At 41.4% G+C, this 24,932-nt stretch overlaps 1 protein-coding gene across 1 annotated transcript in view; it reads left to right on the top strand.

Moving 5' to 3' along the window:
- Positions 1-24,932, top strand: part of poln (polymerase (DNA directed) nu) — a 53,848-nt gene that overhangs the window by 15,414 nt on the left and 13,502 nt on the right. The window contains exons 14-17 of the mRNA XM_034164130.1: positions 8,934-8,991; positions 13,696-13,770; positions 21,894-22,005; positions 24,832-24,914. Of these exons, the coding sequence (XP_034020021.1) occupies positions 8,934-8,991; positions 13,696-13,770; positions 21,894-22,005; positions 24,832-24,914 (328 nt within the window). The remainder of the gene's footprint in view (positions 1-8,933; positions 8,992-13,695; positions 13,771-21,893; positions 22,006-24,831; positions 24,915-24,932) is intronic.

Below are 24,932 nucleotides of genomic sequence, written 5' to 3'. Positions count from 1 at the left end.
CTTCACACTCGGCTGGGAACCGATCCAATGTGTCACAGGACCACATCATCTGCAAAAAGCAGCAATGAGACCCTGAAGCCACCAAACTTCAGGGCACCAAACTTCAGGCCACCAAATGCCTTTATATCCTGTTCATGAACATCACAAACAGGATTGGTGATGAGGCGCAGCCCTGGCAGAGGCCAACCCCCACCGGAAACGAGTCCGACTTGCTGCCGAGCAGCTGAACACAGCTCTTGCTTTGTGAGTACAGAGATTGGATGGCTCAGAGAAGGGACCCCCTCACTCCATACTCCTGCAGCACCTCCCACAGTATCTCCCGGGGTACCCTTCTCCAAGTCCACAAAACACATGTAGACTGGATGGGTATACTCCCAGGACCCCTCCAGGATCCTTGTGAGAGTGAAGAGCTGGTCGGTTGTTCCTCAACCAGGACAGAACCCACATTGTTCCTTTTCAGAGGTTCGAACCCTCATTTCCAGCACCCTGGAGTAGACTTTACCAGTGAGGCTGAGTAGTGTGATGCCCCTGTAACTGGCACACACTCTCCCCTTTTTATATATGGGGACTACCACCCCAGTTTGTCACCCCTTAGGCACTGTCCCAGTATACATCTCTTTATTCTGATTTATTTTTACTCATGTAGAGGGTTTTTTTTTCCCCTTATATGTCACTATTAGCATTGGTCTGGCTGTATTCTGTTCCATATGTTGCTGAACTCAGACTTTTCTAAATCTTTAACTTATTTTGTCTTTCACAACACTTTTGCAAGTACATTTAGTTTACAGTTCTTATTCAGTTCAGACAATGCATCATGTTCCAGCACATTTTTCAGTACCTGGAGGGTACAAACAGTCCAAAATGTTGATTTACAGCATGCACTGATATCTTCTGCTTGTCCCTCTGTGAGGTGAAAGGGTGAATAATCTTCACGATGTGCGTGTGCTGTTTTTGTTTTCATAATCCCTTACTCCTAAATGTAAGTCTTCTGTTTTGAGGCAATTCTGTGGCAACAGATTTACAGTGACACCAAATCTGTCAGTATTTTCACTCACCAATTATAGTGTTCTCTGTTTGTAATCATATTATACTGTAGAATTTCCCTTTTATTCATGCTCATGTATCTCACACGATGTGTGTTTGCTGTGAATGTGCTGACGGCTGAGTCCTGGTTTTGGAGCTGCAGTTCTCTGCAGTGATGTTCCTCATAATCACAGCAGCACCGTGTTCTTTGAGTTCTGCTTTAATAATGTTCTGGAACAGTCAGAAATGCAGGTCGTCTCACAATGACCCACAGAGTACGATGTGAGGAGAGGTCCTTCAGGTTTCTTGAACTTTTTGTTTGTTCGTAACTGAAGATGGCAAGCGACTCTGCTGCACGATGCAAGTGGGAACATCAGTTTTCCAGTTACTATGAGGAGGGGGAATGTGTTCAGTGAAGAGTCGCACGTTACATCCCTGCTGTTTTGTGGTGGAAAAAACAGCAGTTTATTATTGGTGGGAAAAGGAGTTTTGTTTTTTTCTAATTTTTGTACGTGTACATGTGCACACGGTGGCAGACATTCAGAGATATATTCAGATGAGGAGCGCTGCAGAGACCTTCAGCTTTCATCTGTTGTGGCTTCAGCTGAGGTGAATGAAAACAGGACAGCCATAAACTGGTGGTGAGTTTAAAGTGGAAACTAAACTTCCCTATGGGGGGAAACGAGGCCTCTCTCTGTTTGCTCATCTGTTCATTTTACCTTCCAGAAGCAAAAAATAATGTGTGGTGTACGATCCTACAGCACCTGATGGAGGGACGCTGCTTTTGTTCTGATGTCGACTCGTGAATCGCTTGGCTCTGGATTCTGTTTTTGTTTCTGCCTCAGGTTTTTCTCTCTGAGCTGAAGGTGTACTGTAGATTAAAGCAGTACTTGTGTGTGGTTGAAGAAGAGTAACTGGAGTAAATTCAGCGAGCAGATTGTGAGCGGCTGACCACGAAAGCTCCTGTGTTTTCTGTATTCAGTGATGAGTCAATAAATTGTTACAGTTACAATACATCACACCAGCACAGAGTCAACATCCACGTCTGTTTAACAAGGCAGGCGTCCACTGGGTCTCGTTGCCTGTGTCTGATCCAGATTTACTCTCAGCACAGCACAGGGTAAATCTGTGCTGGGCTTCTTTCAGTTTGTGTGCAGAAGCTGCACCTTATTGACTTCAGCTGTATTCTTTTAAATTACTCAGTTAAAATTCCATCATGTTCATCATCTGTCTGTCCCTCACTTTCCACACACTTACCGGAAGCAATCCACTCAAAATTTTCAGAATTGGTTTGGGCCCAGTTAGCATTGAAGCTAACGGCCATCAGAATTGTATGGATATGTGGTGAAAGTATTGACCTTGTAGAGACATTCATGTCTTTGAGCTCAAGAGACACCTGGGAAACATTTATGGAGTGATGGACAGAGAAGGTGTTGCCGATACTTTTACAGAAGAGTGAAGGTCCAAGTCTTTGTGGTCTTGGTGCTTCCTGAATTCCTGTATGGATGTGAGACTTGGGTTCTTCCCAGTGACCTAAAGCCACAACTGGATGTCATTGGTACTTTGCCTCTTCGGAGGATCCTTGGGTATCGCTGGAATGACTTTGTGTCAAACAAACATCTGCTTACAGAGAGTCACTTGCATTGTGAGGGAGCGACAGCATTGATGTCTGTGTGGTGTGTGTCTCTGGCCATGATCCAGTACACAGGTGCTTCAGTGTTGAGGACCCCAGAGGCTGGAAAAGCTTAAAGACACGCCCATGTTTCACCTGGCTGCAGCAGCTCAATGGGGAGTTTGGACAGGTCTGGATGGACTGGCTGTGTGTGTGGCTGGTTGCTATCCAGGTTCCTTAATGTCATGGTAGAGAAGCTTAAATCTTCGACTGGACTAGGTTGCTTGACGCGAGGACGTTTCGCGGCAAATCGCAGAAGCTTCCTCAGCTAAAATTCTTGCTCTGGTAGTCTGACTTCTGTCTTGACTCTTGTAGAGAAGAATAAACAGAAGCCAACAAAAGCTGGAGTTTTTTGAACCTAACCAGACCCCTCCTACCAAGAGGCCGACTGCTATAGGCTAGTGACTAAACAATAGCTCTACTTAGCACCTTTTGTGCTCTAGTTAGCACCCTGCTAATGAGAGGGCAGCTGTCCCTCCTAATAATGGGACGGAAGCCTCTCCTGATGGCTCCCTTGACGACTCTCCTGATGACGTGAATGACTCATTACCATGAACAAAAGACTGAAACTGCTTTGACCTGAGTACCCCATTGTAAACAGGGGACAAAGCGTGTCTCAGACCCCCTCCCCGGTTGTCCCCGGTTAATGTAATGGCTGTATCAGCACGTGGCATAACTTCGGTATGTGTTTCTTGGTTTTTCTACAAGGACTAATTTAGAATTGAAGCTGCTGGTGTTTACTGCACCACTGGCTTATGGGGAATGTATTTGCTCCATTTGTCCTGATGGCTGCTGCTGTCCTGCCGCATTCAGACAGCAGCTGTAAAACCAGCAGCAGGTTCTACCCTTTGGGCTCATTTAGCACAGAAAATAAATAGTAGATTATTACGCTGTAATTCTGAATAATTTAGTCACAATATTTCAAAACAGCTTCCAAATGTGTTGACATGAAAATTTCTTTACCTTTACAGATCTTTGTAGATTAGAATGAATCAACGGTGTAGCGCGAGCGGTATTTTCTTAAATTTTACAGAAGCATCTTCCACCTGTCAGTGTTCAACAGGCAGGGCATTGTGTTTTAAGTTGACCGACATCAGCTGGTCGCACCCTGCTCGAGGACTCATGCATAATGCGTGCCTTTTCTGACATGAGGCTCACACTTAAGCTTCCCATTTGAAGGACTGTTAAATGTTCATTAATCCACACAGTGCCAAATGGTGGAGAGCTGCTGTGTGGAAGCAAACAAATAATCGAGAAGTAATATATCAAAAAATTGATTGTCCATTATAGTATAATTTTATTTTACAGAATACATTGGCAACAGTATCACTCACAAGTTTCTTAAAAAGTGTAATTCTGCAGTTTTTAAGTAATCCTGCAGGCATACAGGCAGAAACTTGCTCTGTTGGCAGAGATGCTAATAATTTAGGGCTGCAATTAGCTATTATTGTCATTAATTGTTCAATTATTTTCTCTGTAAAATGCCAGAAAATGGTGAAGAATGTTTAATATCTTCCACATGATGCATTCAAATGTCAAACTAGCAAAATAAGCCAGAAAATTTTCACATTTGAGACACTGAAATCAATAAATTTAGAATTTAAAAAGAAAATGACTCAAAACTATCTGTTCTTAAAAGAAATGTCAAATTAATAACCTGTTAATCATAGCTGTTCTAGTATAATTAGAAAATGTAAACAGTGAATGCATTCAGCAACTTTTGTCGTGTGTGTTTTGCACAAAGTTGTGCACATTTTTGACGGTAAACATCAGATACTTTAGGGATCCACGCAGAGCTGATGGAGGACCGATCAGAGCCACAACCACGTGGTTATTAGGAAATGTCGTGGCATTAAATGATACAAATGGTGGGATGCATTAAGGCAAGATGGAAAACCAGCAGCACATCTGCCTGATGAAGTGAGCTGTTCAGAGTCAGTGAGGCTGTGAGGAAGGAAAACACAGGCCTGCTTTTGTCAGGCAGCGGCCTGGGAGTATTTATGCTGTGTGTGTTTTCTACATGTGGAGGCGCTGTTTAATTCATACACCTTTCTTGTGCATGTGCATGCTAACAGGGTTCCTTCTGTGGAGGTTTTTCAAAGATGAGGAATCTTTTAGTGCTTCGAGGACACGGTACTGGAGCAGGTAGTGAGACAGGAGTTGTGCTCCTTATACGTAGACTGGAGTTTAATGCTTAGTAACACTACCCGTTTGTGACCTTGGACAAGATTATCCATCCACATCATTGCACTCCATGAAGCTGTAAATGGGTATTGGTCTTTGCTGGGGAAGTAACTTGCGATGGACTAGTGTCCTGTCCAAGGGAAGTCAATTTTTGCATGTTAAAGAATCAGACAGGTTAAACTTGTATACAATTAAATGTTGGGCTTCTGTTAGAGAACATGCACGTGTGCATGACTCGCCATTTGCCAGGGATGCAGGGGCCAGATTTATCCATTCGGTGACGTCATGAGTGAAGTTCATCAGGTTGCTCGGTTATTATTAGCAGCATTTCACTTATAGTTTCCAAGTGACAGTCTGCAGCAGCAGATACACTGTGCACACTCACGTGTACTTGTAATGATTGCATTTTCTTATTGGTCACTGGGTGAATGCAGGTTTTATTTTTATTTTTCAAATAAGTGATTTCAGGCTGTGCGCTCAGCAGAGAGCAGGGCACACTGACCAGCATTACGTTTTAAAGGATCCTCATTCATTTGTTCCTCTCATGCTGTGATGACGCGTGTACTCCATCTGCGTCTGACGCTTTGCTGTTTGTCATATTTATTTGTGTGCTTTCTTTTAACGTCTTTCCATCTTTTGTTTTTTTTTCCCCCCCTTTTTCTTTATTGTCTGGGGTTTTTGGTGCACTTTGACATATTCACTTTGAGGGAACTTTGTAATTTTGAGGATTTTGCTCAGCATCAAAACACTAAAATAAAATAAAAAAAAGACTAGCACATTGTCCATCAGGATCCATGGGTTCTAGATTGGGTTGAATTTAGCTAACATTTTTCAAGGGTGGTAATAAATTATGCAAAGTTTCTGTAATGAGTTTAACTGAAAGAGCAAGAAATTAAAATGATTACGTTTTGTGTATAATTGTATTTATTATTTGTTACATTTAGTTGATGATATGTTTTACAACGGGCAAGGTTGAGATATTTCCTTTGTTCAGAGTTTGTCTGGTTATCAGAGACTGATCAGTGGTGACATCAACATCCATTGTTCACTGTTGTAACCTAATATCCCTAATTTCTCTAAAAATATTATCCTCTCAACTTTCTGTTGATCCTTGACCCAAAATACATAAATAAGCAAATGGCTCTCCCCAGTTTCTCCATGATCAAAGTCTCTCTCTCTCTCTCACACACACACAGAGGCTATTTGGCTTTTAATATATAGATGGTGAGGAAAATGTTGTCAGCTATATGAGTTTTTGGTTTTCTGTGCTCCTTATGAGCAGGGTGCACATACTTTTTCTGTCCAGCGCTCACCGATATGTATAATAATAAAGTACAGCTGAGACTCGACTTAGATTTTACTCTGTTGTATGTCTGTGTCGTCTTCCTCAGTATGACTGTATCCAACTCCAGTTTATCCCGCCACTGTTAAACCTTCGACTTGATGCTCGCTGAACACGCCGTGAGCTGCTAAAGGTTAGCATTACGTACCTTGTACTCACTGTTCCCATCTGTAACATTGCAGATAGTGGTAGCATTTACAGTGCTGTTGGCAGTTCTTCAGCTTTTGGACATCTCTGCAGTTCAAGTGTGATATTTACTGGTTTATCACAGAGAGAAAACAAACGGGCAGATAATGTAATGCTTGTTGATTTGTTTATCAAGTTTTGTACATGTTGTGGTTATGCATCAGTGTTGTTTCAAATCTTTTCCTCTTGCTGTTTGAATTTATGAAGGAAACGCAGCTTGAACCTTTGGCCGGAGCAGGCCCTTACGTTTTGTGTGTGGCTGCTGTTTAGTGGTGTGTGTCTGTTACAGTGTGGATAAGCTGACAGAAGCAGCCTGAGTTTGGAAGAAGAACCGTTGTGCATGCTGACACTGTGTAAACCGCTTCACTGTGTGTGTGTGTGTGTGTGTGTGTGTGTGTGTGTGTGTGTGTGTGTGTGTGTGTGTGTGTGTGTGTGTGTGTGAGATTTATGCTGCTTATACTGCAGCACCACACATGACTGGAAAGCTGAGCCTTCGTATCTGACACAGCGAATCACGCAACACATCGCAGGCCAACAAACGGCTCATTACTCCCACCTGCTGTCAGCCTTCAGCAGTAGCATTAGGTTGGCATCTGACTGGGAATGTTTATTAGTTCTAGTAGTTGTCTTTTTTTATTTTTTTATTTTTGTGTGTGTGTGTTCGATTGCTGTGTGCCTGACCTCCTACAGTTCTGTTGGAGGAAAAACCACTATAGCTGTGCTTCAGGCGACCACCTGCACTTGAAGTTGGCATAAAATAGATTTTGTTCTTCATCATTGTGATCCATTTGTCATTGTTATGCTCTGTGCATTCATGGAAAAAATAACATGGTTTAAAATTGTGTATTTACGCACATGAAAAGTGATGCACATTTGACCAATCAGTGAAGAAGTTAGATTTGTCAACCACACCCCTGTTCACGTTTGGCCATTAAAACAAGGGTTTCAGTGTCTGTTTGACATTCCAAGCAAAGGAGGTAAAAAGCCATCTTTAATCGATGAAACTGTTAGATTGTAAATTTCCAATTTTCTCGGGTGTAATTAACAACAAAGGTAATTAAAGGTGATTAACAACCTGATTGTGGTCTAATCATGTCCATGCTGACATTTCAACAAGTACCCATAAAACCTGTGAAACACTTAATAATACAGAATTATCCAAGTAGTCTGAATCAGTATTTCTTCACAGAGCTGGATTTGATTAAACTGTGGCAAAGTCTTAAACACACCGTGCGGATGTATAAAGGTTTTAATGTTGTTTTAATTTGCATGTCAGCAAAACACCAAATTGAAAATTTCCAAATTTTACACTGTCTTTTGTCCCTTAAAAAAAAACAAAAAACAAAAAAAAAACGGACAATGTATTAGGGGAAGTAGCAGACCTTAAAGGTTTATTTCACGAAGATGACAAAGTGGATAGTAATCAATGACTAAATTGATCAACATGACAACTTTCTATCTGATGGTTCACGCAAAATGTTCTCAAAGGTAGGGCAATGCTGAAGACCTTTATTTTCATGCTGGACAGTCTTCAGCATTTTCTAACTTTGCAGCATCTTTGTTTAATAATGACTTTTTTTTTCTTGCACAGTTCTTACTGTAGGACCATAAGTGAACTGTCGCTGTGCTTATGGGCTCCTGCTTGGTCCTCTGTCCTAAACGTATTCTTGAGTCCACACCCCGGCACTGCAGTCTTCTCTCTCTCTCTCTCTGTCTTTGTCTGTCCATCTTGTGAATAATGAATGAGTGTTGTAAGCAGAAAGCGGTTTTCTGTGGATGTCACACAACCATGCAGACTCACTGCAATGCACGGCCGCATCCCTGATTGTGACAAGAAACACCGGTACCCGCCTCCTTATCAGTGCTCTGGGATGCTGTGCATGTTTTTTTTTTGCACACTCTGCTTGTGCGGCTCCTTTAATTTGACACATCTCAAAGCGTTGTTCGCACGTCTGCAGTGGGATTAAGAGGGATTTAACATGAACTGCTGAGTCTGAACCCCCCTTTTATCAGTGCTTCAGCTTTTCCTCCTTCAGATAATTCTTTTGGATGTATCAGCAACTTTCTTAGATTACTCAGTGGGTCGATGCTGGTTGAGCCAGGAGTCGGGCGATCATCAGGCTGTTCCTATTTTGAGACGTGAGTCTGACAACCTGCGGGATCTGGAGTCTCGGCTGCAGGCTCACGATCACTCTGTTTTGTTTTGTTTTTCCCTGATCTCAGCAATGCAAAGCAGCCAGCAGCAAATATTCAGGAATATCTGGGAATTTCTGCAGGTGACATGACAACTAGACATTTAAGATCCCTTCCATCATTATAGCTTCAAAGGAACACACTGGCAGAGACTAAAACATTGTTTGTTGAGTTTCACACAGTCATGGTTCATTTATCACCATAAACTGCAGTACTGAACGACAGCGAACTTGAACCCTGCCATATACTGCTGTGTGTAAGTACACACTGTATGGAGGTAGTCGCTACTTCTGTTTGCTTATTGTGTTTTTTTTTTTTTCTTCTTTAAACCAGAACTTCCAGGCACTGCCACGACAGCCGGTTGAGATCACCAAACAGCAGCCCACCCAAGGTAACCGACACAGCTGCCACACATCCTGCAGACTGAGACGGTGAAAAACATCAGTGTGTTTGTGTGACGAAAACCTAATGACCACACACATGTATTTGCATATGATATGAATAAACACTCATTGTACTGCACTGTGTACCTCATTATAAAGGAATGTTTTTTATTTTTTTAATATATTTCTTTATTATTTTTTGTCAATAAACAAACATACACAAAACATGACAAAACAAAAGCAAGCTGGGAATAACAACACACACACAAAACCCAAACAGAAAAATCAGTGTGAGAGGTACATTATACACTGAAATCCCCCCCATACAGATGCTCTTGTCATTATAGCAGAGATATTTACATTGATATAATCAAGGAGTGGCTTCCATGTTCTTTCAAAGGCATTAGTTTTGTAGTGCAGGAGACAGGTCAAAAAGTCCAGAGGCATATATTCTATTATTGTTCTATGCCATCCCTTAATTAAGGGGGCTTTATCTGAAATCCAGTGTTAAAGAATATTTTTCCTGGCACAAAATGTCACAACATTATACAATTTTTTCCGATATATACGACCTCTCCCTTCTTCTCGTAGACCGAGAAGAAGGGAGACGATTTGGAGCAACATGTGCCCTCTGCAGTGTCTTAAGTTGCATTGCTCTTGTTTGGTTACACACCATTATTTTCCTTGCATTATCCCAAATGTCACTCCACATCTCCTCTGTTATCGCAACACCCAGCTCCCTCTCCCAGGTCACTCCAGGCGCCCAAGCACCAACACCTGATCAATCTCTGACTAGCATAAAAGGTTCTAATGGAAGCATCCCCCTGAGAAAGAAGCACTTGTTTTTCAATCTGTGTGACAGTCATATCAGCCAGTAGTGATGTATCTTTTATAACAAGCTCTCTGACCTGAAAATAACAAAAAAGGTCATTTCTTGATATACCATATTTTTCTAGAACTTGATTAAAAGACATGAGGACAGAACCATCAAAAAGATCACCCATGGAGGAAATTCCTTTAACTGTCCAGTATTTGAAAACTGTGTCCAAGGTCCCTACTGGGAGAAAGTTAGTGTTATCAGTGATCGGGACGAAAACTGACATAATCTGCCTTCTATATGCTGTGTGATCGTCCACGCTCTTAACAATATTGATTATAACCGAGTTGCTGCAATGCTTTTTGACACACTTCAGTTTATCAATAAAAAGTAGTTTGTTTGTTTTTTAGATGACAATTGGATAGGGACTTCTCTATCAAGCAAGATTGAGGAAGCATCATCTTTAATCTTAGATAGGCACTTGGTAGTTGTAACATTGAAACCCTAACTTGTGGTCTTTGTTTACACCAGATAAAAGAACTAAACAAACTGTTCAGTTTTTTTTTTTTTCACAATTTTGTGATTAAATAAGATGGGAATTATTTGTATCAGGATAGAGCAGATGTGGAGGGACACTCATTTTCAGGAGTGAGATTGGGCCCAGCCATGATATGGGAAGACTGTTCCATCTCTCCAGATCTTGTTTAATTTTATCGAATAGTGAATAAAGTTGGCTTGTAACATTTGATTAAATTTAGGTGTAATATAGATGCCTAAATATATCAAATCTGTAGGGGACCACCTGAATGGGAAAGGATTACGGTTATCTGGCTGTTGTCACAAATTTCCCAGGGGCATCACCTCTGATTTAGAGAAATTAACCCTATATCCCGAAAATGCAGCAAACTGGGAAATAATGTGAATAAGCTGAGGGACTGACACAGAGGGGTTTAACATGAACAACGCCGCATCATCTGCATATAATGTAATTTTATGTATGTTTGGAGTTTTTTGCCCACATCCAATACAGTCACTAAAGGGTCTCGTCTGACTGCTTCCGCTAGAGGTTCAATTGCTATTGCGAACAAAAGAGGTGACAAAGGACAGCCCTGTCTGCTACCCCTCCGGATGTTTTTTTTTTTGGTAACTTAGTGTAAACACATTATACGTCATTGGTAATAAAACTGTGATGAAGCATCAATGTCTGTATTAAAGAAGACAACAGATCAGTTTGTACATGAAATAGACAAATGTGACCAAAAATGTCCAATTAAGATATCAGACTGAAATTATTTTCCTTCATACGCATCTTAATGTGATGTGCTTCAAGAAGTGTGAACATTTGTTGAAATCCATAAACTGCTTTGAAGATACTCATGAATTTAGCAGTGCACCAAGAACATGAGTGTCATAACAACAACGGCGACAGGGGGAAACTGGTAATGACACTTTCAGCTGATTTGCACAGGGGTGGAAGATATGTAGACCCCTGGAGAGTTGAATAAAACCCAGAGAAGACAGACAGGGAAGAAAGACCATTGGAAGTATAACAGAGTCCAGGAGGTGGCAACCAGTAGGACCAGAGGGTAGAACAGGTATTCAGAACAGATGGCAAGATAGCAGGCTATCACCACGGGACGCTGCGCACTAACAGTTTAGACAGAGTCGAGCAATTTGGCAATGCCTCTTTGAAAATAAACAACACAGTGTGTGTGTGTGTGTGTGTGTGTGTCCTGGTCTAACTGTATAGGTGGGATCAGTCAGGAGTTTAAACAGTGAAACTGAGATTTAAAGTGTTTTTATTGATCCCGTTTCTTGATCTGGTGTCAGACTTCAAAAAAATCGTTGTTCTGGATTATCTTGTTAGCATGACTTGAGGGAGGAGTCTGTGTCACTCACATGAGAACAGGACAAAATCCAGAAATCCCACCAGTGAACGTGTCTAATATTTATTATCAGAGTTCTCAGCCCTTCTCAAAACAGAAATTTAATATCTGTGCAGATTAATTGATAATCATGCATGTAAATAGAAACATTGTTAGATTTGATGACAGCCTTACTGCTGTTGTCCTTTCCTTCCTTAATCTACATGTTAGCGTCATTGAGTAATGACTTTTACTTATTTTAGTCCTTTCAAACTTTTCATGACCTCATTGTGTCCTTGTTGCTGCACTCAGTCATTGTTTGATAAAAGCAGCACAGCCACACTTCTGCGATAACAACCTGATTCATTTTTCCTCTGTCACCCGAGAGCCTTTCAGGAATAAGATGATAATGGCACTTTAATAAAGCACCACAGAAATGGACAAAATAACAAACCTCTGCTTTTTTCATGGGGTTCTCACTAAACGGTTGCAATTGATTTGTGTCTGTACAAGATACCCTTAACATTTTAATTAATTCAAAACAAATGCAATATTAAATTCTTTTAATGTACCGTAAAGTATTTTTTTCCCCAAAATGATTTGCATCTTATATCAGTCTACACAACCTTCATTTCCATTGCATAACCATTTCACCTACAGGACATGTTTAAAACAAACAGTCAATGCATGAACCTCTGCAGTAATAATTTAATAAGGATGCAACTTGATACTGAAGTGTGCATGAGCTATCAAGAGCTCCCGATGGTGAGCTGTCCATGGTGCTGATGGGACACTGGCTCGTGCTACTTCTTCTGCGACTTCCCCTGGCCTTTGCCTTTTCCACCATGGCCTCTCTTGGACTCCCCCAATGTCTTCGGGAGTATAGTTGATGTTGAACATGTGGGCACAGGAAAACTTAAACAGCAAATGAAAATGTGCAGGATGTGGTGCAGTATTTATAAGGACTGTATAAAGACTATATAAGAAAAAAGTTGATTGATTGATTGATTGACTGGAGGGATGCTGTGGTTATTCATAGCAAGATTACATTTGATATGGTGCACACGTAAAATTAGTGGGAACATGTTAGATACAGTGATAAACCAACAGAGAGGTAGTATCAACATGAAAACACACACAGGAGTTGTAAGGTTATGATTTTTCTCTGGCTTCTGCTTTTTTCTTCAGATGTTTAATTATTTCTTGACTGCTTTTGGGTAACATGCAATCTTCAGAGAGGAAGCAAACTCTGCTTCTCTCTCTCTCTCTCTCTCTCTCTCCTTTAGCTCATTTCCTATCGTCTCCTGTCAGCTTCATCTCACTTGTCGTGTCTTGAGGGGAGAGCTGGAAACCTTAATTAGAACTGATTATTGTGCTCTGTTGTGCATGTGCCAGTGAGTCCACCTTTCCAGTGTTGGCGTGTACAGTGTGTGTTTGCGTGCACAGATTATGTGACAGTATTTTCATCCTGCTGATGTTGGTGGTGACACTTTGGTTTGTTTGGGTCAGCACTTTATCTCAGAGTGGTGACACACTGGTCCTGATTGGATTCTTAAATGCTTCTAAATTAAATGTTGTTTGCATTCTAACTTCTCATCAAGTCAAATGTTTGTGTTGGTGTTATTTTTTGTTGCACAGCAGCTCAGAATTTCTATGAGTCATTCTAAAGTTGTTTAAAAGTCCACTCTGAAAGTTGGCTATGTATTTTTTGTCTTTGAAGAAGCTTTTCCTGAATTTATATGAAATTGAATGTTTTGCTTTTTCTGACTTTCAGTAGATCTATAAAATGTTGGAGTGGATCAAAACGGGTGTTTTTTGTTTTTTGCATACACACTGTACTAACAATGTATTTGTTCCTTTACAAAAAAAATTGTTTCCAGACAAAATATACATTTTTTATTTTATTTATTTATTTATTTATTTTTTGTCTTAGCAGGAGATTCATGTAATGTTACAGTTGATGATCAAGTGTGAAGTGGGTACATTGTGTCCTGAGGTGTTCCTCATGGATCTGTGTTTGGTTCCTACAGGCAAAGAGGAGGTTTTGACCGTTCATCCTCGGGCGATGTTTGTTCCTCATGAAGGCTGGACATTCCTTGCTGCAGGTTGGTCAATAATGCCAAAATCTTTAGGTCCCAGTCTGACTAAATAATTGAGTACAATTTCATACGTGTCCTTAACATACTGGAAGACGTTTTCATCAATAAAAAAGTAATCAAATAAGTTTAAAGTGTGAAAGCTGCTTTCAGAGCAGGTCAGAACACTCCAAAAACACAGTAGAACTAGATGTTTGTGATGTGACCTTTGTGTAATAGCAGACAGAAATTGCTTTGAGATGAAGACAAAACGCGTAGACCATTTTGTATATATTGTTTAAAATGTGCATTTGTGTTTGTTACAACCTTTTTGTTGTAGTCTTTTTACACAAGACCCCAAATTACCTTTATAAAGTGTCAAAACAGTTGTTTATTATAGTTTGCTGTGTTTTGACTAAATGTGTGGAAAATTTTCTCCTTTTCCTTTCTTATTTCTGATTGTCACTTGACGCCACTTTATAGACTGCAAAAAAAAAAAGCTATTAGGATTGTGCATAACGTTGGCTTTAGGGACCATACTAACACACTGTTCCTAACATCCCAAATCCTAAAACTTGATGACATATTAAAGTTGAAAACTCCACTTATTATATACAAAGCAGTTTACTGCGTACTTCCTAGTAACATCCAAAATATGCTTTTGAAGAGAGAAGGAGGATATCAGTTACGAGAGAATCTCAACCTTAAAGTTCAGTGTGCGCGTATAACTCTCAAAAGCCAATGTATTACCAGAAGGGGGTGAACCTATGGAATGCACTACAGGATAATTTGAAAAATGCTACAAGTATATTACAATTTAATACTATATAAAATGTATATATTTAAAGAGTATGCTAAAGATCAATGATCTATTTGTGTGAAACTTACTAAAAGGTCTATGGACAGACACCTGCACACTGTGGAGTGCATGTGGCTGGGATGGACCTTATTGGTTTACTGACTGAAGTTTGTTACAGTAGTGTTGCTAATCACTCACAAATGTAAGTATAAAATCAATAATGAAAATTATTGCAAGAGCTTTGTGCAAAAGAAGCAGCTTATAAACGATGATACTGTAGAGGGGTAGGCTCACATAAGCAATAGCTTCAGCCTACTCATTTTGAGTTGTATGTTTTCTTTTTTCCCTATAAATGTATATGAATGTATTGTTTAATCTGCTCAATAAACTTCTAAAAATTGTAAACCTTTATTACACTTATAAAACACAACTATAGCATGCATATATATATATATATATATATATATATATATATATATATATATATATATATATATACACTCAACAAAAATATAAATGCAACACTTTTGGTTTTGCTCCCATTTTGTATGAGATGAACTCAAAGATCTAAAACTTTTTCCACATACACAATATCACCATTTCCCTCAAATATTGTTCACAAACCAGTCTAAATCTGTGATAGTGAGCACTTCTCCTTGCTGAGATAATCCATCCCACCTCACAGGTGTGCCATATCAAGATGCTGATTAGACACCATGATTAGTGCACAGGTGTGCCTTAGACTGTCCACAATAAAAGGCCACTCTGAAAGGTGCAGTTTTATCACACAGCACAATGCCACAGATGTCGCAAGATTTGAGGGAGCGTGCAGTTGGCATGCTGACAGCGGGAATGTCAACCAGAGCTGTTGCTCGTGTATTGAATGTTCATTTCTCTACCATAAGCCGTCTCCAAAGGCGTTTCAGAGAATTTGGCAGTACATCCAACCAGCCTCACAACCGCAGACCACGTGTAACCACACCAGCCCAGGACCTCCACATCCAGCATGTTCACCTCCAAGATCGTCTGAGACCAGCCACTCGGACAGCTGCTGAAACAATCGGTTTGCATAACCAAAGAATTTCTGCACAAACTGTCAGAAACCGTCTCAGGGAAGCTCATCTGCATGCTTGTCATCCTCATCGGGGTCTCGACCTGACTCCAGTTTGTCGTCGTAACCGACTTGAGTGGGCAAATGCTCACATTCGCTGGCATTTGGCACATTGGAGAGGTGTTCTCTTCACGGATGAATCCCGGTTCACACTGTTCAGGGCAGATGGCAGACAGCGTGTGTGGCGTCGTGTGGGTGAGCGGTTTTCTGATGTCAGTGTTGTGGATCGAGTGGCCCATGGTGGCGGTGGGATTATGGTATGGGCAGGCGTCTGTTATGGACGAAGAACACAGGTGCATTTTATTGATGGCATTTTGAATGCACAGAGATACCGTGACGAGATCCTGAGGCCCATTGTTGTGCCATACATCCAAGAACATCACCTCATGTTGCAGCAGGATAATGCACGGCCCCATGTTGCAAGGATCTGTACACAATTCTTGGAAGCTGAAAATGTCCCAGTTCTTGCATGGCTGGCATACTCACCGGACATGTCACCCATTGAGCATGTTTGGGATGCTCTGGACCGGCGTATACGACAGCGTGTACCAGTTCCTGCCAATATCCAGCAACTTCACACAGCCATTGAAGAGGAGTGGACCAACATTCCACAGGCCACAATTGACAACCTGATCAACTCTATGCGAAGGAGATGTGTTGCACTGCATGAGGCAAATGGTGGTCACACCAGATACTGACTGGTATCCCCCCCCCCAATAAAACAAAACTGCACCTTTCAGAATGGCCTTTTATTGTGGGCGGTCTAAGGCACACCTGTGCACTAATCATGGTGTCTAATCAGCATCTTGATATGGCACACCTGTGAGGTGGGATGGATTATCTCAGCAAAGGAGAAGTGCTCACTATCACAGATTTAGACTGGTTTGTGAACAATATTTGAGGGAAATGGTGATACTGTGTATGTGGAAAAAGTTTTAGATCTTTAAGTTCATCTCATACAAAATGGGAGCAAAACCAAAAGTGTTGCATTTATATTTTTGTTGAGTGTATATATATATATATAGGGTTAGTGCGGAAGGGGGGAAGCTTTTGAAAATTCAAGGTAAAAATTGGCCATTCTAGGGGTACCCAAAGGGGAAAAGCCAGGTACAACAGCCCAAGTCCCTTCATCATGTGCAGAAGGCTGGGGAAGTTTGTTGAGTGGGTAATGTCATTCTGGGTTAGCCAGTCAGAGTCTGTGGACATTTTTAAATCAAGACTTAAAACCTATTTTTATTCTCTTTCTTATGAGTAGTTTTTATTTTATGTTTTATTCTTTTACTTCTGTTTTTAATTAGGTATTTGAATTTTTTTATTTATTTATTTTAATTTTTTTTATGTTGAACTGTTCTGTGTGAGGCACCTTGAGATGGCTATTGTTGTAATTTGGCGCTTTATATTCGATTCATGCTTCAAACTGGAGTCGCGCTGCAGAAGCGGTTGATTACAGACGCTGTATTGAAAATCGTAAAGGTCCAAAATAAGCGTAACGGTCCAAAATTATAGCATAACGAACCGTAACACACGTTTGCGCTAGCTAGAACCCTGAGATATATATATATATAATTCTGAAAGCACAGGCTGCCCTGAAAAAAAGACATAAAACTTGATTGTGGGATGCAGAGAGAGCTGTTAACAGCAATAATAAAACATTTATGCCAGGCGAGTGAACTGTCCAAAAAATGCCCTCAGACCCCGGAGGGTTAACAGGCAACTGACAGTAGAAAGTCTCACAGCTGAAATGGCTGAATATTCGGGTGATTCAGTCAACTCTTTTCATGATGATTCAGTCTGTGTTCTCATGATTTATTTTATCTTAATTTAATTCCAGTCAATCCTGATGCAAGAGCGATGAAAGCTGACACAGATTAATATTTCATTTTACTGGCATCTAATATTTTGCAACAGCACAAACTGATGTTCTTTATATTTGGATCAACATTCCTTTGCAGCTAAAGGCTCAGACATGAAAATGTTCCTGTTGTCTCAGTCGCTCTCGTTAATGAAGTTCACTCACTTTTACAGTGAGGGGAGGTGATGGTCTAATGGTTAAGCGTTGGGCTTGAGACCAGACAATCCTCTGTTCAAATCCCAGCCCTACCAGAAAATCACTAAGGGCCCTTGGGCGATGTCCTTAATCCCGTAGTTGCTCCCGGTGTGTAGTGAGCGCCTTATATGGCAGCAGCCTGACATCAAGGTGAATGTGAGGCATTGATGTGTAAAGCGCTTTGAGCGTCTGATGCAGATGGAAAATATATAAATGCAGTTGATTTTCCATTTTACTGTGGCCTTGCACAAAAATACACAATGCTTCAGTGTGGGAGCTTTGAGTCGAACAAAGATTCATGACACTAATCTATCTTTGTGTCAAACAGCAAAAATATGCTTGTCAAACTTGAATTGTCTGCCCCCCCCCCCCCCCCCCCCCCAAAAAAAAAAATACCCCACTGAGGAAGCCTTAGTTGGCATCTTCAGGTCACTTGAGGTTGCAGCACCGATTGTACAGACTAAGAGAAGAACTGGGATGCCATCAGCCTGAGAGAGAGGGTTTGGGTGTGTGGAGGGTGTCTGCTGGTCCTGTCAGTGTGCCGCATGCTTACATAACACGATGGATACACCGGGGTTAGTGGGAGGACATCAACGGGATTACAGCGAGTGTCACACACACACACACACTGCAGGGATTTGCCAGCACATGCCCTCACACACACATATGTACATGTGTATTCAGAGGCTGTGTTGTCATGGACAGAAGTTGTCCATGGGAGTCGACCCCCGCTCACCCCAGTGATGCCTTCCAGTGTTCTTCCCAAACTAATTGTGTGTGTGTGCGCACGCGCACACTCTCGCTGCTGTCACTTTGAAGTATTCCTCAAATAAATTGAACTTGCATCTAAAAAGCTCAAGTGTCTGCATGTACTGTTCTGTTTGTGTGCAAATTCTTTGTGATGGTAACAACACTGGACTTGAACAGCAAAAACAAACATGAGGGGGTTAGTCCATCCCAGGTAGCTGGGAACAACCAATTCTATCATCTTGAAATTCACCTAATTAAAAGTACACATAATGAGGCCAAATATTATCACATCTGATGAAGTTGGATACACCAGAATGATGAAAATAACTGCTTTGCTTTGATTGTGTAATATCTCATCGATGCACTACCACCTGCTGGATGGTTAGTGGAGGTGTGTACCTTCATGTAGCTAGTTAAGGATGCTGAATATGTTAAATTCTGAACAGTTGTGGTTAAACTTGCATAGTTTATCTGTGTTCTGTGTGTTTGTATCTTTGAAGCACATTTTCTAATGTTCCATTTCTTGGTTTAATTCCAACAGTTTCAAGTTCAAACCAGCTAAATTCTGTTGTGGTGCACAAAGAGCATCTTTTCATTGTAGATGAACTGCAACACTAATGGCATTTCATGTTCTCACTGTGTAGATTTTAAGCTTTTGTTGTTCAGAAATCAAGTTTGGATAATCAGACAACAATGTTTCCGTTCAGGTAACTGAGTCTAAAATTCTCTCCTTTAATTACTGTGCTGTTGCACTTCTGTGAAGGAAAACGCTCACTCACTTAAACACCTGAGTTCCCTTTGTCACATTCACATAGATCCTGTTCAGCAATTTGTTCACTAAGACTTCCAGTGCTGCTCGGAGGAAATATGATCTGACTCATAAAATATTGATGGAAAGATATCTTTAGAAACTTCCTTTCTCGCTTCATCGCAACCAGAACCAGTCTGCTGTTTCTCCCTCCTCATCCTCAGCCCAGACTCCTGCTTTACCACGAAATATGTAATTTTTGTCTCATATATTTTTCCTCAGACAAAGATAAATGGTGCTTATGTTTCCTGAGTTGTGAACATAAAGTTTCTGGACAGCTATTCTCTGTGTCAGCAGTGATGATTGTCACATTTCCTGAACAGCAATAAAATTTACAGGAACAGATTTTTATGTAATGGATTTAAAGCATTTTTATCTCAACTGTGTATATGTATAAGGACAGTGTGATAGCGGTGAGAGCAGATTGAGATGAGCCAGGAGAGACAGAGAGATACGGTATGCTCTGGAGAGAAGGGGAATGAAAGTCAGAAAGACTGAATACATATGTGAATACTGCAGTTGTAAGAAGTAACGGTATACAGACTGTAGAGAGAGCAGCTGTGTTGTATGACTTGGAGAGGTATATCGTGAGAAGGATGCTGAGGATGTCACAGTTTTTCCAATGTGTCTTAAATCATTGGAGGAGGGGGGGTGGCTGCTGCTGCAGGACTACTGATTATTATTAATGGTGTGGATGAGCTGTGAGTTGTACGGGAGTGATGTATGAGCACCATCAGAGGAACTAATTATGTCATGCACCAGTGCGTAGACGGTTAATCTTCTCAGTTTTAAATGATTGTGCCCAGGCGTCACAGACCTCCTCCATCTTTATGTGATCGCTCATTTCTCACACAGCCACATTATCCATCGCAGCTGGTTGGTTCATCGTATCTCAGATGAACTTTTTTCTCGTTCCCTCTGTGTGTTTTAAGTCATTTTTTCCCCCACGTTTGTTGGCTTTAATTTGGTTTTTAACGTGTCTGGACTGAGTGGCAGTAATGGAACATGTTGCTGCTGTTTCGTTGGCATGGGTGTCGGTCTGTAACTGTCATCAAAAATGTTTCACTTTGGATGTGTCAAGCTGACCAGATGTTAAGGACGTGTCATCCTGCCACAAGAAGGTACATGCGTGTGTGTGTGTGTGTGTGTGCGGGGGGGGTCTTTCATAAATAAAATCATGTTTCCTTTCTGCTGTATGATTATTTTGTGGATTGTTTTTCTTTTCAGTTTAAGGTTTTTGACAGTGTATGACATGATATTAATGTGTAATTAAATTATAAGAGCAGTGACCTTTCATGAGTTTTCAGGATGAATTGCTCTTTTATTGTGTATTTATTTTAATGTTCTCATTTAGCACTAAACACACTTTATTTCAGTTTCTGCTTGATCCTGTTCTTCAGGATCATAGCAGTTTTCGTTTCCCATCTCATAGAACAGAAATTGCAAATGTCCAAACTGTTCTCATCTCAAACACAACTGACATCCTGTTTGCAGGTGGGTGATTCTGCAGTGCTGGAATTACAGAGTTGCTGTCATTTTAATCCTGTTACCATATAAATCCTCAGGTGCATTGCTGGAGTGACTTTGCACACCAGAATGTGGAGACCAAGAGCTGTGATAGAGAGTTAATATTTGATGGAATATGTCAAACATTATTCCACAGCTCAGATTTCTGTGGGTTTCAACTGAACTTTTGACCGAAAGTGTGATTACAAATAGCAAAGGTCTTGCAAACACAAAAGCTGATTGATGAATGCAACTGCAAGCAAAATTAAATTTGCAGTGTTTAAAATGAAAAATGTTTAAAAACCAATGAGCGGAGTCAATATTTAGCTTCTCTGATTACATTAGAATGCATGAATTTAAAAAAAAAAGACTACAGATTTTTAAACATTTCCAGGGAGGCACGATGACCCTGGCTGCCCCTAGTAGGGAGTGTGCCTTCAACACACCCATCCAAGTCACACCCTTCACTTCAAGCTGCTGCTGTTAACATATTTGTTCATTTTTCGCATGTGGTTGTTTCTTAGATCTATCTCGAACTTTGACCTAAATTGTCCATGAGCCAGTCATGAATTTTGACCTAATCTGTACCGCTTAAGGGGAAAAAAACCACATAGAATCCAGCCTCAGTGTATCATGGCCTACACGAAACTGTATGATAGCCATCCCAGGGTTGGAGCTGTAGCCAGGTAGGGGTCGATGAAGAATTACACAGAGGTCAAACTTTAAACTGAAATTGGAGCAACTTTAGCTTTTGACCTCTGTACAAACTGAAATTGACCTTTGTCACCATTTTTGCTGTTTTGACCCCATAACTCCAGAACATTCCGTCATAGATAGTCCAAACTATACCTTTTTGGAATCATTATGATCAGACAAGTAATGTGATACAGTTTTTAACATGACTGGAGCATTTTTAAAGTTTGACCTCTGTGTAATTCTTCATTGACCCCTACCTGGCTACAGTTACCACCCTGGGATGGCTATCATACATTTTTGTGTAGGTCAGGATACACTGAGGCTGGATTCTAAGTATCGTTTTTTCCCCTTAAGTGGTACCAAAAACCTGCTTGGCCCATGGACTAAACGTGAGTCTTGCTGAATCGCTCTGTCTCTTTTTGTGTGTATCCATCAGACTTCTGCCAGGTGGAGCTTCGCCTGCTGGCTCACCTCTCCTCTGACCCTGAACTGCTCCGCATTTTTACAAACCCAGAGGCCGACATCTTTTCCATGCTGGCCTCTCAGTGGTGGGTCTCTCTCACGCTGACACTCTTACATTATCACCTTGCCAAGGTGGACTCTGATGCTCCACCAGATCTCTCTCTTACCCCCCCGTCCCCCCCCACCCCCCCCTTACCCCAGACAGCTGGCTCATAACCATGTTTCCATGACAACCATGACAACTGCCTCATTTGTTCTCCCTCTCTTGTAATCAGGACAACCCTCGGCCTGTTGCCCTGCTGATTACAGTGTCACACTCGTGAAGCATTTGTGATTGTGAGTGTGTACGTGTCGCTTGCTGTCACAGTTTATCTGTGCATCTTTCAGCCTTTCTAATTGTTTACATCATCTATATAATCTATAATCGTCAAGTATGTGGCAGAGACTGACAACCCATAATGTTGTTGTAGATGCTTTGACATCATTCTGAGGTCTTCCTTCACACATCGCGTGGTACAAGTCAGACACGTCATGTCTTCAGACCTGGAGGTCATAAAGGATCAAGTGTGAATGTCTCAGAATTAAGTCTTAACTTAAGTTAAACAAACTGACCAGACACTTTAATTTTTCTGAGCATGCATGTGTGCACCCTCAGTGGTGATCAGCTTTGGCAGCATCCTGCAGAAATGTCACTGTGCAGACATGTCTTTCAGCCCCATCTGATCCCCGCTGTTACGACAGTCTACTGGTCGCATTACATAACGGTCTGTCTGGACATCCCTGGATCTTTCTTTTTCCTCATGTCTGTGCTTTTCCTGTCCTAACCTGCCATGACCTTTATGCTCTTTGTCATGATGCATTTTCCATATATTTCATATGTACAGTAATTGTTCAGAATTTGACTACCCACCTTTTTTCAACACGTACACTCAACAAAAATATAAACGCAACACTTTTGGTTTTGCTCCCATTTTGTATGAGATGAACTCAGAGATTTTTCCTCAAAACTCAAAACCTTTTGCACATACACAATATCACCATTTCCCTCAAATATTGTTCACAAACCAGTCTAAATCTGTGATAGTGAGCACTTCTCCTTTGCTGAGATAATCCATCCCACCTCACAGGTGTGCCATATCAAGATGCTGATTAGACACCATGATTAGTGCACAGGTGTGCCTTAGACTGCCCACAATAAAAGGCCACTCTGAAAGGTGCCGTTTTGTTTTATTGGGGGGGATACCAGTCAGTATCTGGTGTGACCACCATTTGCCTCATGCAGTGCAACACATCTCCTTCGCATAGAGTTGATCAGGTTGTCAATTGTGGCCTGTGGAATGTTGGTCCACTCCTCTTCAATGGCTGTGCGAAGTTGCTGGATATTGGCAGGAACTGGTACACGCTGTCGTATACGCCGGTCCAGAGCATCCCAAACATGCTCAATGGGTGACATGTCCGGTGAGTATGCCGGCCATGAAAGAACTGGGACATTTTCAGCTTCCAAGAATTGTGTACAGATCCTTGCAACATGGGGCCGTGCATTATCCTGCTGCAACATGAGGTGATGTTCTTGGATGTATGGCACAACAATGGGCCTCAGGATCTCGTCACGGTATCTCTGTGCATTCAAAATGCCATCAATAAAATGCACCTGTGTTCTTCGTCCATAACAGACGCCTGCCCATACCATAACCCCACCGCCACCATGGGCCACTCGATCCACAACATTGACATCAGAAAACCGCTCACCCACACGACGCCACACACGCTGTCTGCCATCTGCCCTGAACAGTGTGACCCCGGGATTCATCCGTGAAGAGAACACCTCTCCAACATGCCAAACGCCAGTGAATGTGAGCATTTGCCCACTCAAGTCGGTTACGACGACGATCTGGAGTCAGGTCGAGACCCCGATGAGGACGACGAGCATGCAGATGAGCTTCCCTGAGACGGTTTCTGACAGTTTGTGCAGAAATTCTTTGGTTATGCAAACCGATTGTTTCAGCAGCTGTCCGAGTGGCTGGTCTCAGACGATCTTGGAGGTGAACATGCTGGATGTGGAGGTCCTGGGCTGGTGTGGTTACACGTGGTCTGCGGTTGTGAGGCTGGTTGGATGTACTGCCAAATTCTCTGAAATACCTTTGGAGACGGCTTATGGTAGAGAAATGAACATTCAATACACGAGCAACAGCTCTGGTTGACATTCCTGCTGTCAGCATGCCAATTGCACGCTCCCTCAAATCTTGCGACATCTGTGGCATTGTGCTGTGTGATAAAACTGCACCTTTCAGAGTGGCCTTTTATTGTGGGCAGTCTAAGGCACACCCGTGCACTAATCATGGTGTCTAATCAGCATCTTGATATGGCACACCTGTGAGGTGGGATGGATTATCTCAGCAAAGGAGAAGTGCTCACTATCACAGATTTCGACTGGTTTGTGAACAATATTTGAGGGAAATGGTGATATTGTGTATGTGGAAAAAGTTTTAGATCTTTGAGTTCATCTCATACAAAATGGGAGCAAAACCAAAAGTGTTGCGTTTATATTTTTGTTGAGTGTATTATTGAAAAAGATGTTTTAAAGACAGTCTTTTTTTTTATCAAGTAAAACATGCTTTTATTTAAAAAATAATTCTAGTAAGGGCTCTTGTTTCTACGGTAAGCTTTCATGACTGTTAGTGTTTCTAAGACAGAAGATGGCAAGCCCCAGCAAAGACTAACATCACACTGTCAGACTTTATTTCTTGGCTGCTTGAGAACTGCTGGATCACACTGCTGCATTCATCACCATGAGCTTACAATGAGGATGATCACTGTGTCCTCTGTCATTCAGCACTGTTGAGCAGTTTTCAGGGACCACGGTGTTCAGCCCTCTGTACCTCTCTGTCCACCTGTCTGATTTTCTCACACAGGAAGAGGATGAGTCAAGACGATGTGACTTTGGAGGACCGTGAACATGCCAAACGTGTTGTCTACTCTGTTGTATACGGAGCAGGTGAGTCCATACACACTG

Source organism: Thalassophryne amazonica, chromosome 23 (assembly GCF_902500255.1).
Source record: "Thalassophryne amazonica chromosome 23, fThaAma1.1, whole genome shotgun sequence".
Taxonomy (NCBI): Eukaryota; Metazoa; Chordata; class Actinopteri; order Batrachoidiformes; family Batrachoididae; genus Thalassophryne; species Thalassophryne amazonica.
The sequence above is the reverse complement of the archived record's forward strand: the minus strand, read 5'-3'. Positions and strand labels throughout refer to the sequence as shown.